At 37.6% G+C, this 15,189-nt stretch overlaps 1 protein-coding gene across 1 annotated transcript; it reads right to left on the reverse strand.

Annotated features, from left to right (window-relative positions):
• Positions 1–13,770: 13,770 nt before the first annotated feature.
• On the reverse strand, positions 13,771–14,967 carry LOC137047434 (phospholipase A and acyltransferase 4-like). Its single transcript, XM_067425066.1, has 3 exons — positions 14,841–14,967; positions 14,495–14,763; positions 13,771–13,890 (listed from the first exon to the last, which is right to left on the reverse strand). Exons 1-3 carry the CDS (start codon positions 14,965–14,967, stop codon positions 13,771–13,773), a joined length of 516 nt encoding a protein of 171 aa, XP_067281167.1.
• Positions 14,968–15,189: the final 222 nt, after the last annotated feature.

A 15,189-nucleotide genomic window follows, 5' to 3' on the forward strand; every position in this document is an offset into this window, starting at 1 on the left:
CCATCACAGGTGAGCTAACGTGTGTGTTTCTCACGTGTTTCTGTTTGCTGTAAAGTGATAGTGAAACACAGGACAGACTCACACCCATCTGTGTTTGTTCTCCATCATGTTTTCACACTCCCTCAGATTCTCTCCTTCATCACGAGTGAAACATGTCAGATTTAAAGGAAACAGAAACACACCTCACACCTGCGACGTCTTGAGAAACACACAAACCGGTTTAGATTTACTGATGGAGAGTTATAATCAGTCATCTTTATTTCTATCGCTCTTCTCCAGCACCGATTGTGTCAGAGCAGCTTCAGTGTTAAACAGGACAATACTGCAGCAGAATTAGATTTGGCTGTACAGTCGTTCTGGAGGAAACAGTGATGTTATCAGCTTATTTTAATTTATTAGAGAGAGACAATGTTGGCAGATCAGTATTATAGTTTATAGAATTAAATAAAACCTCATTCCTAAATTGTATCTGTATATTTAGTTGAATAACTCTGATCATAATGTTAGTGTCCCCAACTGAGCAAGCCAAGCCAAAGGCGACCAAAGGAACCGAAACTCCATCAGGGCATGATGGAGAAAAATAAACCTTAGAGAAACCAGACTCAGTTCTCCTCTGGCCTATTAACACACAGCGGAGGATTATTATTCTGGACACCGCACAGCTCAGAGGTCAGATTAGAGCCGAATATTCAACATTTCTGGGTATCCCGGAAGAGACGGGTTTATTTAGGATGGGGCGTCGATTACACAAGAGGATGAATACATGAAAGATCGGAGTTATTGCGCCGGAGACGGGTTACGCAAGAAATGTTTAGTGAACTGACGCCACATTCTGCACTGTGCAAACAAACAGACGCATTAAACATTTACATTTAGTAGTCAAAGAACTGTTTATATGTTAGTCAGTGATTCAGCAAAGGATACGGAAGAACCGTATTGTGTGATTTCTCAATGCCCAGTGGGCTCTTCATTTTTTCCCCAGAGCTATATAATATCTATAGTAACTCTCTCTAAAGTTACTTTAAAAATCTCTAAACAATAAAAACATGCAGTGAAGCTTCTAACGTGTAATACACTGAACAGGCATAACATTATGACCTTTTATTGTGTTTGCTGACCCGTCTCTGATGGACTCCACTCGACCCCTGAAGGTGTGCTGTGGTATCTGGCACCAAGATATTAGCAGCAGATCCTTTAAGTCCTGTAAGTTGCCATGGATCGGACTTGTTTGTTCGGCTCATCCCACAGATGCTCGATTGGATTGAGATCTGGGGAATCTGGAGGCCGAGTCGACGCCTCAAACTGGTTGTTGTGCTCCTCAAACCATTCCTGAAGCATTTGTGCTTTGTGTCAGGAGCATTATCCTGCTGGAAGAGCCACAGCCACCAGAATACCGTTTCCATCAAAGGCTGAACATGGTCTCAGCAATGCTTAGGTAGGTGGAGCGTGTCAAAGGAACATCCACATGGATGGAGGACCCAAGGTTTCTCAGCAGAACATTGGCCAAAGCATCACACTGCCTCCGCCGGCTCGCCTTCTTCCCATAGTGCATCCTGGGGCCATGTGTTCCCCAGGTAAGCCACACACACACACACACACACACACACACACACACACACACACACACACACACACCCGGCCATCCACGTGATTCCTCAGACCAGGCCACCTTCTTCCATTGCTCCATGGTCCAGTTCTGATGCTCACGGGCCACTGTTGGTGCTTTCGGTGGGGTCAGGGGTCAGAGGTCACCCTATGCCGCCCCATACGTCTCAAACTGAGCTGCTCTGTGTATTCTGACAGCTTTCTATCAGAACCAGCATTAACTTCTGGAGCAGTTTGAGCTCCAGTAGCTCGTCTGTTTGATCGGACCCCACGGGCCAGCCTTCGCTCTCCACGGTCATCAATGAGCCTTGGCCGCCCATGACCCTGTGGCCGGTTCTCCACTGGTCCTTCCTTGGAGCACTTTTGATAGATACTGACCACTGCAGACCGGGAACAGCCCACAAGAGCTGCAGTTTTGGAGATGCTCTGACCCAGTCGTCTAGCCGTCACAATCTGGCCAAACTCGCTCAAATCCTTACGCTTGCCCATTTCTCCTGCTTCACACACATCAACTCTGAGGACTAAATGTTCACTTGCTGCCTAATATATCCCACCCACTAACAGGAGCCGTGAGGAAGAGATCATCAGTGTTACTCACTTCACCGGTCATAATGTTATGCCTGATCAGTGTATATATATATATATTGGTGTATATATCCAATAAGCTGAGTATCTGTAAGAGGTTCATGGAATGTTTTTTGAAACATTTTAGTTGCCTTTTAAACTGGGGGATTATGTTTTATTTAGCAAGCATTTAACCACTTACATCAAAGATGGAAAACACCATTCATTGCCAATACAGGCAATTTACATTGGAAATATACTGTTATTAAAGCTTTTTAACAGTTATAGCGCCACCTATGGTCCGAGCTACATTAAGTTTGTATCCTTTAGAATCCATGTTATAGCTACCCAAAGTATAAAGTTCAACATTTCTTTTGATAATTATTGACCTAGAGGGTTCAGAGAATTGTACTGCATTGTTTTTTTAATTCGACTGAGCGAAAAAGTAGTAGTTTTTTTTTTTAACATAATCACAAATATTTAATGAATGACTTGATTGACAGCAGCGGTTCTTGAGGTGAAGTTGTTCAGTATGAGGAGATCTATCACATGATATCAGTATTGTGTGGATGTGTGAAACATAGATATCCATAATAAAGGCTAGATGTCTCGTGCGCGCTGTTGGCCAATGGAGGTCGCCGTCCGCAACTGGCGGCCATCTTGTCACAGGCAGCTCGCTCACTCGTAAGTGTGTTTTAATGGTGCATGTACTTTTAAATAACCATAACTTGCTCAATTTTCAACCGATTTTCAAACTGTTTCGTTTGTTATAAACGTCAGAGATGTAGTTATGACACTACATACTTATGAATAATTATAACCATGGACTTCAATATGAAAGTAACATTGAACAGAACAGATAGGTGCAGTAAAAAAGGTCTTTATGTTAAATCAATATATAGGCTACTAAAACTGTGTACCGAATGGCAACATGAGAAATGAATTAATTATATCACACACACACACACACACACACACACACACACACACACACACACACACACACACACACACACACACACACACACACACACACACACACACACACACCCACACACACAGCTCTACATTTTTTTTCCAAAGCTAGCTATAGCTAAAATATATATATATATATATATATATATATATATATATATATATATATATATATATATATATATATATATATATATATATTTTTTTTTTTTTTTTTAATTATTATTATTATTATTATTTAAACAAATTTTAAAAAAATGCAAACTAAGTTTATTTTAACTAGACAAAAGATTGGTTGTCATAAAATCGTTATTGGTGTCAATAAACCGATATAATTGAGCAGCTGGATTGTGGTCTCAGCCTTGATAACGTGCACGTAAGTTAGCCGTGATACACAAGCTGCACGATTAAATCGTTTATTGAAACGAAAGCTGAAATTTCAGCGTGTTAAAGCATCCAGATTTGTAGCCATGTTAATAACGTTTGTAAGAAACCAAACCATTTGTAAATCCGTCAAGATTTCAGCGAGATCAGAGTATTTATGTTCGTTCAGATCACTCATCTTACATCCGGTTCCACAGAGCCCGACAGAAAGCCTGCCTGTGACAAGATGGCCGCCGGTGATGCCGATGGTGACTCCGCCGTAAGACATCTAGCCTTTATTATGGATGTCTATGGTGTGAAACACCACGTGATTACAGAGGCTTTATAACTCGTTAGTGCCAATAAGTGTCCGATTTCTCTCAAAATTCTTACAGACCTCTTGGTTCATGAGTCAAACATGGCGATACAGCGATGTCCTCATAGATTATCATGGCACCTTGGACAAAGACAGTGCATGCCGATCTTCAAGTCAATCAGACTAACGGTTGAGTGGTTATAGCCATTTTCAGGTTTTTCCATGTTATAGCACCACCAAGTGTTCAATTACTGTGATTTTTTTCATGTGACCAAAGATTATAGCCATTTTAATAATAGATTTTATTTATATTTTAGTGAAAGTGTCTCCGCTACTTTGAACATTTTGGCGCCCCTTAGCATCCGTGAATCAAATTCAACTTTTCCCCGATAATTACTGATGTTCAGACTTGCACTTGTTTGGTTCCGGTCGGGTGAAAGACCTTAGACTTGTTCACAAAGTTTTGGACAAAATTCAAAATGGCAGAAAGTTTTCCCAGGTGGAGATACAGTACTGTATATGTTTTGTTTGTCTTGAGCCAATTTCTACTGATGTAAGACAGTTGTGTTTCGGACAGACTAGGAGTTATGAGCAGTTTTGTGTTTTTGATCGCCGATTGGCCGATTGGGGCCATGCCTTGTCAATCTCTCCCCAAATTGAGGCCTACCATCTGTTAAGTTTAAGCATAATAATAAATCTCCTTACAATTACAGTAGGGTTTCAGCCCTAATTAATCAACCGAATAATCCTGCACCCAACATAGAGGCAGTGTGTCGTTTCACAAAGACATAAAGCGCTGATGTGTTTTGCTGTGAGAGTTTATAGGCCATGACAAAAACATGTTTTTTGGAACTTTTGTTGGAAATTTTGGTTTTCAGATGTGTTTTTTTTCCTGCATGATTCAGCATAACTTTTGAAAACACATTTCTTTCTTTGACTAATCAGTTCTTGCCCATCACAGGTGTGTTAATGTGTGTGTTTCTCATGTCAAATCTGTTTTTTCGTATTCTCATATTCTCCCTGGGCATTCCTCTTATCCGTTTGATCGGATAAGAGGGATGCCCAGGCTCGAGTCTGATTCTGTGCTCAGTAAATCAGGGTCAGTCTTGCTGGAACCAAAAAAAAGTTCCTCCACAAAGCTCTGTTAAACACCTTTGTACTACATATTGGCACCTTAAAGGTACATATTATAACCTGAAGTGAATATATTAGCATGTTTAGGGCATTGGCCCAATGGCAGCTGTTGTTATCTAAAAGTGCACTATCTTTCTGAGTGTGTATGATCTAATACAAGATGCCCCCGGTTTCACAGACAAGGCTTAATCTAGTCCCAGACTAAAAATGTTTAGTGTTTGTTGCTAAGGCACATTTATAAGAGCTGCTTAATGCTCTATTGAACTAAGGCCTAACCCTGGCTTAATCTTAACCCGGTCTGTGGAGCCAGGCCATTATGCACTATACCAATAACGTTCTTCCTCAATGTTTCTATCTTGATTTCCCAGTTCAAATCTAAACATTCTTACATCCAGATTTAATGGAGGAGCAAAGATTGTCCTTATGTTCCTGATGCAACCACATTTTTTTAATTTTTCCAAGAACTAGTAAAGTAATGCATTAGTCTTAATACAAGTAATGCAGGTTCCCATATGGAAATGTAATATATGTGTATATATGAAATATCAATATATGTGATATATGTGATAGCCTATATAAAGTAAAAACATGAAACATATTAGAAATTGGAACAATTCCATATATTGAGATATAAATGTATCCCATATATTATATGTGTTAATGTATGTATAATACATATTTTGACATATAGGTCTTATATATGAAATATCCTAATATGCTCATTTAGAGTAAAAACATAAATGCACATTGTAACGAGGACTCAGGTGGATTGGGATCCATGTGCAGTTTATTGGAAACACACAAACTCACAGTAATAACAGGCGGAGGTCGGTAGCCAAGAATTAACAGTAGTATCACAGGCAAGGCGTAAATCTTAGTCATACCAGGCAAGGGTCAGGGCAGGCAGCAAACAGTCGAATAACCAGAGTCCAGGCAAACACAGGTTAAGATGGCAGGCAGCAAGAATCAGAGTCAATAAACAGGCAGGTTCGTAAACAGGCAGATAAGAAATAACAATGGGAAACCGCTCAGAAATGTCGCCGGGGCAGAACAAGACTTCGCAGTGTGTGTGTGTGTGCTCAGAGAATATATAGGCCAGTTGATGGGGAACAGGTGGATGGTAATCAGTCCTGGCATGTGGGATTATGGGAATTGAAGTCCGTGAGTGAGTTAGTACTCTGGTGAGCGCGACCTCTGATGGCCGACGGTGGGATCTTCACCAGCGGTTGTGACACACATATATGCACAGCATAAGAAATTCCATATATTGACATATATCTTTAGTCCACATATTATATATGTTTAAATTATATATGTGACAAATCACTATCACTGTCAAATGCCGTAGAGTCTTAAATCTATACTATGTATAAAACAAATGACATTTAAAATATAAAATATTTATAATGTTACTTATTGTCAGGTGAGGCAAGAGATGAAGGACTCAAGGGTGCAGAGGTTAATGCTTTTTATTAGACTTCAAAAATTAACAATCAAAACACAATCAAACCCCTTCATACTTGTAACTGGCTCGTCTTAGTTTTTTATACAATAAGAAAGTCTCAATAAAACGGGAATTCACTTTTGCCAATAGTTTGTGTTCAAACTAACTGTAAGATTCTCAATGAGGGAGTGAAAATAAATTCTATCTATTTAACCACTGAATGAGATAACATAGTAACAATTAGCACATGGATGGAAATCCAAGACAGCATTGTGAATATCAAAGCTCAACACTATAAGTACACAAATAAACAGTAAATCAATTCCAAACCCAAAATACTAGTGATACACAAACAAAAAACAGTAACAAACAATTCAAAATGCCCTAGAGGGAAAAGGATATACAGTCTGCAATGCAAGTCTCTTATATGAGTGTTGTAGAAGACCCAGTCCCAGCAGGCAATGAAGATATACAATCCTAAATCCTAGATTAGGCACCGGCACAATCCAACACAGGTCATAAGTAGGTATCAGTGCACTCAAGCCCCATAACAGAGTCCTCTGCGAGCTTCTCTGCAAACTTCCGAACACTATGAATTAACATTTTTATGGGTACATAAAAATGTGCATTTGAACAAGATTGTAAAGCATTAGAATGTACAATTCACTTAACTCTCAAATGTGATTCCAGGCATTTTCACCTATGCTATATTGCCATGCCTCTCCTCTATGCTACTCCATCCATCCATCCATCCATCCCTCCATCCATCCATCCATCCATCCATCCATCCATCATCTTCCGCTTATCCGGGGCCGGGTCGCGGGGGCAACAGTCTAAGCAGAGACACCCAGACTTCCTTCTCTCTGGCCACTTCCTCCAGCTCCTTCGGGGGTACCCCGAGGCGTTCCCAGGCCAGCCTGGAGACATAATCCCTCCAGTGTGTCCTGGGTCTTCCCCGGGGCCTCTTCCCGGTGGGATATGCCCGGAACACCTCCCTGGGAAGGTGTCCAGGAGGCATCCGAAATAGATGCCCGAGCCACCTCAGCTGGCTCCTCTCGATGTGAAGGAGCAACGGCTCTACTCTGAGCTCCTCCCGAGTGACCGAGCTTCTCACCCTATCTCTAAGGGAGCGCCCAACCACCCTGCGGAGAAAGCTCATTTCAGCCGCCTGTATCCGGGATCTTGTCCTTTCGGTCATGACCCACAGCTCAGGTGAGAGTAGGAACGTAGGTGGGGCCCCAGCTGCACCATGCCGGGCGACGTCTCGTCCCCTGTTTTTAACCTAATCATAATGGGCTTGTGAACTGCTCTTAGTCTGACCCGTCACCAATAACCTGTTTGCCTTGGGAGGCCCTACCAGGGGCATAAAGCCCCGGACAACATAGCTCCTAGGATCATTCAGGTACTCAAACCCCTTCACCACAATAAGGTGACAGTTCAAAGAGGGGCTATGCTACTCGTAACCTTAAAACCACTTCCTCCATTTGTTGCCCTCTAGAGGACAGGATGAAAAATGTCACCCATGTACCAGAGTAACCGTTACATGCTACACAGAACAAAACATGAAAGTACACGCCATGGCTAATGATGAGCACAAGCCGCATGCTAAACAAACAACCCTAAACACAAGGACAAAAGAGTGTATACTGCCCAAGCAAAACTAGATGCTCACACGAGACCAAGCGAATGCTCAAACTGTAAAACACACATGGAGCTTTTAATGTCCGAAGTTTGAACCAAAACTAAATTAGAATGAAATGCAGGATTAAAACACCACTATATAAATCCATATAAAATCCTATACAAGCAAACTGAATGTTTGCATATATTATGTTTAAATAAACTTACATATATAAATTCGACATATATTGTTTACATATATGGTATTAACATACAGTATCATATAAAAAGTCATCGTATGAATAATTTTAATATATGTATATATAATAATTCTTCTATGCGTATTTCATACATGGCATAAACCTATCTTCATATATCGTGAGAATGTATATATGTGCTAATAATGTATTGCCTTATATGAAACATATATAACATCACTACTCGGATATAGGGACATATATGTACATATATTACATTTCCGTATGGGTTCCTCTGTTTTTCCATGTATTGATTAACATCAATACATTGTCCCCATGTTGAGAGAAGTCGTGAGTGACACTGCCTTCATGTGCTATCAGAATTATCGTAAATACTAGTTTCCCAGTCGAAAAATAGGACATGAACTACTACTTTAAACAATTAAAAAAATAAGAGTCCAATGCCATGACAGCTTGAACCCTGATTATTGGCACTTTACATTTACGTTTAATTGTTTATTTAAAATATTTATTTAAATTTGATTCCCTTTGAATAATCCACAATTGTACTTTAAGTGCTTTATTTCCCACTGTGTCTGCTTCCCTTTGTCTTTTGAATTTGAAACAATAATGTGAATAAAAGCAAAGGTGCAAGTTCCTGTAAGGATGTTTATTTAAACAATGGAAATTTAAAAGTGCCGTGTGTAAATTTTAGTGTCATTGTTGAAATTTACATTTAAATTTCCAAAGGTACATTGTGTAATATTTATGCATGTGCATGTTCATGTTTTTGTAGTTAGTATTGTAACTGTATTGTTTTCAAACCTCCACTTTGAATACTGTTTTTAAATTTTGTTTTCAGGCCCCCAGAACAAACTATAAACGGACAAAACACATTAAAACGTGTTCTGTTTTTGTTCAAAATGGTGCCGTGTCGTGTTTCGGTTTTTGCTTGCCTGCCAGTCTGGTTTCCCTGTTAATTGTAGATTATAATAATAATTGTAATTATAATGAAGACAAAAGAATAATAATTAGAGCCATAACCAGTCCGCAGAAGTGTGAATGTGTGCTGGGGAGACAAACTGAATGGGGCAGTTTGCACCTCTAAACAATAGAGGCAATACACTGAATGAAATCTCAGAAGACATGGCAATAAACATCAGTTGATATTTTAGAGAAATCTCAAAATAAAATCACATGACACGATCTTGAAAAACATTTAATACAATTCAGAGTTTCAGACTGATCATCTTCAGATCTGAAATATAACATGGTCAGACTTGTGGCTTTAGCTGTAGTGCATTTCTAGATTCCTCCAAGGCTAACTTCAATTTTATTTTCATAAAGAGATTTTATACTAATAAATCTTTTAATAACTTTACAAAACTTTGAAGCTTATTATAGCTATTTTTGATTATAAAAATATTATAATTTGACTTTACAGTAAACTGCCAAGTGTCTGCTTTCAAATGAGTCCATGATGCTTTTAGTGCAAAGGATTCACAAACTGTAAGTGTTTTAGTCTGAGTATGCATTTCTTGGGATTTTTTCAAAAGTTGGGATTCAGCTTAACAGGTTAAAGTTTTCCAAAAGCCGTCCTTAGCAATGCAAATTACTACTAATAATACATTTTTGCAAATTTACTAAATACCTTCATGGAACATGATCTTAATATCGTAGTGATTTTTGGCATTAAATAAAAATGGAATAATAATAATTTTGACCCATACAATATGTTGTTGGCTATTGCCACAGATATACGGGTGAGACTTATGACACATTATTTTAACTAATAATGTAAATTCATATGTTAATTACCACAATGGGATAATCCTAATAAGCTAATCCTTTAAGCATACGTTGCATGTATGCTGATCAATGAAAAAAAAAAATGAAGCCTAATTTTGTTTCCAGTCACGTGAATGCTTCACTTTATATCGAAACCAGCTCTACTTGTTTACTGAAGTTCAAGTCCATTTATTCTGCCATATAAGCAGCATCACCATTAGACCAGCATTTACTTTACTATTATTATTATTATTATTATTATTATTATTATTGCAACATTTTAACATATGAAATATATTATCAGATAAATGAACATTCAGTGTTGTAAGGCTTTTTTATACATATGGTGTCATATGTTACACCATTCTGGAGTTTTACTTTAGGTGTTGATGTGCTTAAGAATATATATTTGTGGTATAAGTACCAAAAAACATCACAATATATATTTTACAGCTCCTTTCTTAGGTCTGATAAGAACAGGTAAATTTTGGTCTGTCTAATTAATATTCACGAGCCTCTTTTCTGATTGTCTGGAAGACAAATCCAAAATGCTAAAAAAAAAATTAAGAGGTACTCAGAAAAAAAGATTCTTCCTTTTTTATGATATTGAAACTAACTCGCTCAAGCAGCATGCAGTAGCGGATCTGAATATTAGACTGGACCTTTTAATGGTGCCATGAATTAAGTCTCTTTTTGATTGTGAAGTTCCTGCTGATCTGAGCTGAAGATCTTGAACTAAAAGACTGAAGAGTGTCATTGTTCTCTACAGGTTGAGTTCTGCTCTGTCTTCAGCTCTGAGATCAAACCCATAACACCTGAGAGAACTGAATCTGATATTAAGTAGAATAAGAGATTCAGGAGTGAAGCTGCTCTCTAATCTGAAGGATGATCCACATTACAAACAGGAGACTCTTTTGTGAGTAATGATGATTAAAACTGTTCATATTTTTATTGCAAGTAAATATAGTTTCATCTTCTTAAGTTATTTTCCTGCTAATAAGAGTTTGTTTGTTTATTTAGCCTTTGTTTATTGTTTATTTAGCAAATGAGCTACTGATATTATACAACAGTTTAATAAAATAAATGCTAATATTTTGCTGTTTTAGACAAAATATTGTCTGTTTCCAACCGTGATGATGCGGGTGCAGAGTGAATTGCAGGGTGTATCACAATAAGGTAATTGGTTTGAGATTTAGGTATCAGTGCTTGTGTGGTTTTTCAGTTGCTATTAAACACATTAATGGCATGAGTGTCACTACACTGTATTCAGCACAAACTGGGCTACCATAATACATATTACTATACAATAATAGTTATACTATAATATATATATATATATATATAATATAATATATACATAATATAATAATAGTTACAATAATTACATATTGCAATAAAAGTTAATAACTGATTCTTAAAATAAAGTGTTAGCATAAATTATTTGTCATCTTGGTTGCTTGGTTACAAATCCCCAAACTTGGTCAGATGTCAAATAATAGCCTGGACAAAGGAGGAGTCGATCTGACGCACACGCACATACAGTGGCATGAAAAAGTATCTAAACCCTTTGGGATTTCTCACATTTCTGCATAAAATCACCATCAAATGTGATCTGATCTTTATCAAAATGACACAAATGAAAAACGTGTCAGCTTTAACTAAAACCACCCAAACATTTATAGGTTTTCATATTTTTAATAAGATTTACATGCAAACAATGACAGAAGGGGGAGGAATAAGTAACTGAACCATCACATTAAATATCTGGTTGCCCCCCCTTTAGCAGCAATAACTTCAACCAGACACTTCCTGTTGTTGCAGATCAGTCTGGCACATCGATTAGGATCAATCTTGGACCATTCCTCTTTAAAAAAAATGCTGCAGTTCAGTCCGATTCCTGGGATGTCTGGCATGAAAATGTCCATAAGGACACACAAGGGTTAATACCCGTTTCTATAAGGAAACTCGAACGGTTAAAATACACACTGACCAGAAACAGACGGAGAGATAACCAGGACCTGAGCTAAACATGGCCGTAGATCACGCGGGGGACGGGGGGATGTGTCCCCCGCTCTTTTAATAAAATGTATTTTCGTCCCCCGCACTTTTACCAATCCTAGTCGACCCGTTCCGAGCGGGATTTGAACCGAGGTTACCTGCGTGGGAGGCGGGCACGTTAACGAGGACGCTAAAGACAGCTATCACCAACCTCGGTTGATAGCGCACTTCTTGGGTCACGGCCCACGGCAAGTGTATTTACATAAAAACCAATGTGAATACATCACATTCAGGGACAACGAATTATCTATGCATGTATGTCCTGTCATTTTATTTGTATTTAAATATGAGGAGGGAGGGCGCTCTCTCACAGAAAGTCCAAAAGTCACGCTGGAGCTGCAGCTGAAGGAAAACAATCGTTGTGAATGATGAAACGTGACGATGACAATCAGACGAGTGCGACAATAATGCTTTATGTGTGTTTTTCAAGCCATCTCAATGTAGGCTATTTATTGACAGTAAAGTAGGCCATATCATATGAATAATGCAGTGATAAGGGACAGCTTTTTAATGTCTATCTTCTGCTCACCAAGGCTGCATTTATTTAATCAAAATACAGTTAAAACAGTAATTGTGAAATATTATTACAAATTAAAAACAGCTTTTTTCTGTGTGAATATATAGTAGGCCTAGTGTGATTTATTCCTGTGATCAAAGCTGAATTTATCATCATTACTCCAGTCTTCAATGATCCTTCACTAATCATTCTCAGATGAGGGTCTGATCATCAACACACAGTTATGATTATTATCTGTGTTGAAAGCAGTTGTGCTGCTTTAAAATGTTGTAGAAACCGTGATATATTTTATTTTTCAGGATTCTTTGACGAATAGTACGTTTTTTCAGTAGACAGCATTTATTTGCACTTATTAAATAAATTATCTTGTGTAATATTAAAAATATCACTTGTGATCAGTTTAATGCATGTCTGATCAATAAAAGTATTCATTTCTCTTTTTTTTAATTTTACCACAAATGTTTGAATGGTTTCCACAAAAGTGAAGCAGCAGCATGAGCAGCACAACTGTTTTCAACACTGATAATAATCATAACTGTGTGTTGATGATCAGATCCTCATCTGAGAATGATTAGTGACACTGAAGACTGGAGTAATAATGATAAACTCAGCTTTGATCACAGGAATAAATCACACTTTACTATATAATCACACAGAGAACAGATGATTTACATCAGAACAATATTTCACTGTATTACCTTTTTTACAATAACTTTTTTTTTTACATTGCATTAAATCTATGAAGACTTAATGCTCAAGTGTTTGTAGGCTACATAAACCAATCATAAAATTGGCATAAAATATAGTAGAAAAAAATTATAGATATTAAAAAAATCGGTCAAAAAAAACCCAAAAACTTTTCTGTCCCCCTCACTTCTGAAAAGATGGCTACGCCCCTGGAGCTAAACACATCAGAGCTATCAAAATAAGAGTCCAAGACAGCTTGAAACCTGATAAATCGCCACTTATGGCTTATATTTACATTTCAAGCTTAAATTGTTTGCTAAACAGTTTATTTAAATTATTTTATTTCAATTTAATTTATAATCCAAGGCATAATAAAATGAATAAAAGCAAGGACACCAGTGTCTGTGAGGATGTTTATTGAAAGTATTTAAATGTAATCAAATCTCCATAAATTTACTGACTCCAAATAATCAAAGGCCTCCACAATTGTGCTTTTATTTCTTCATTTCTCATTTTCAGGTTTATTTTTCTCCTTCGTTACGGCTTTGGCCACAGCAATGATTCCAAAGAAAACCGCTGCTCCGAAGAGAATAGCTGAAGCAATGTTCGTTGCTTTTTCCACCTATAAGCAAAAAAATGAAAGAATGTATTTTATTAATCACTGTGTCAAAACGTGTTTACTGCAAAAAATTGCTTTTCTTCCTCAGTATTTTTGTCTTGTTTCTAGTCCAAACATCTAAAAATTCTTAAAACAAGAAGTATTTACTAGACAAGCAAAAGTAATCGTCGTGTATTGGGGAAAAATAACTCAAAATGAAGAGAGTTTTTGCTTAAAATGAGATAAATAATCTGCCAATGGGGTGAGAAAAATAATCTTAACTCAAACAGAAAACAAGATTATTTTTCTCACCCCATCGGCAGATTATTGATCTTATTTTAAGCAAAAACTCTCTTCATTTTGAGTTATTTTTCCCAAGACAAGACAATAATTATTACTTGTCTAGTAAATGTTTCTTAATGTAAGAATTTTTAGATAATTTGACTAGAAACAAGACAAAAATACTGAGGAAGAAAAGCATTTTTTGCAGTGTTGCTTTTGTGACCTTAATTGTAATTATTAATTAATTTAAATGTGAATTTTTTTGCCATAATATTCTGTAATCCTGTGATTTTTCTCATTTATGACATTTATGAGTTGATTCTAAGGTCACGCTGAACAACTGTACCTGCTGGGATTGTGGCTTTCCGTATCTCAACAGCGTAACGAAGTGCTCACAGTTCATTGCAAGTAGATCATATGGAAGTTCCACACCCACAAGTCTATCTGCGTCTTGTAGAATAGTTTGAATGGGACGCGGCCCACATTGGTCATCCAGACGATTGTTGATCTTGTATCTGTCATTGCCAACCACATCCTTCAGTTTTTCTCTCTTCACCGTGGCCTTGTTCTGTAGCACTGACTTCACACTGCCGGCCCCGGCATCGGCATGCTCAGCTGTACAGAGAGAAACAGAAGATTAAAAACAATCATGAAAAAAAGTTCATAATTGTGAAGCGTGTAAAAGCACTCACAGGTTGTGGCCAGATGGATCACATCTCCATCGCCAACATACATCGCCCAGTGCTGATATTCGCCTCTGAAGATTTCAATTAGGTCTCCACACTTCAGGTTCTTAGGAGGAAATATATGAGGTGTCATATACATATTTTAACACAATACCATTACACTTTTAAATAGATCAAAACAATAAGAAACTGTTAACAGCTGCTGTACCCAAAGACGTACACTCGTTATTTCTGTTTCCTTAGAGAACAAATTGTGTAGTTTTTAAACTCTTTCAAGCTTTCTCTCTGTTACGGTGATATCATTGCTTTCTGACAACCCTTGAGCAATGAGTGTATTGTTGAATAATATCAAAAA

The sequence above is a fragment of the Pseudorasbora parva genome, chromosome 19, assembly GCF_024679245.1.
Source record: "Pseudorasbora parva isolate DD20220531a chromosome 19, ASM2467924v1, whole genome shotgun sequence".
Lineage (NCBI taxonomy): Eukaryota > Metazoa > Chordata > Actinopteri > Cypriniformes > Gobionidae > Pseudorasbora > Pseudorasbora parva.

Excerpts from the sequence above, each read along its gene's own strand:
- LOC137047434 (XM_067425066.1), bottom strand. The coding sequence starts at position 14,967 with ATGACACCTCATATATTTCCTCCTAAGAACCTGAAGTGTGGAGACCTA. Across the intron at positions 14,764-14,840 it reads GATCCATCTGGCCACAACCT|CTGAGCATGCCGATGCCGGG; the intron begins GTGAGTGCTTTT and ends CTCTCTGTACAG. Across the intron at positions 13,891-14,494 it reads GAAAGCCACAATCCCAGCAG|GTGGAAAAAGCAACGAACAT; the intron begins GTACAGTTGTTC and ends TTTTGCTTATAG.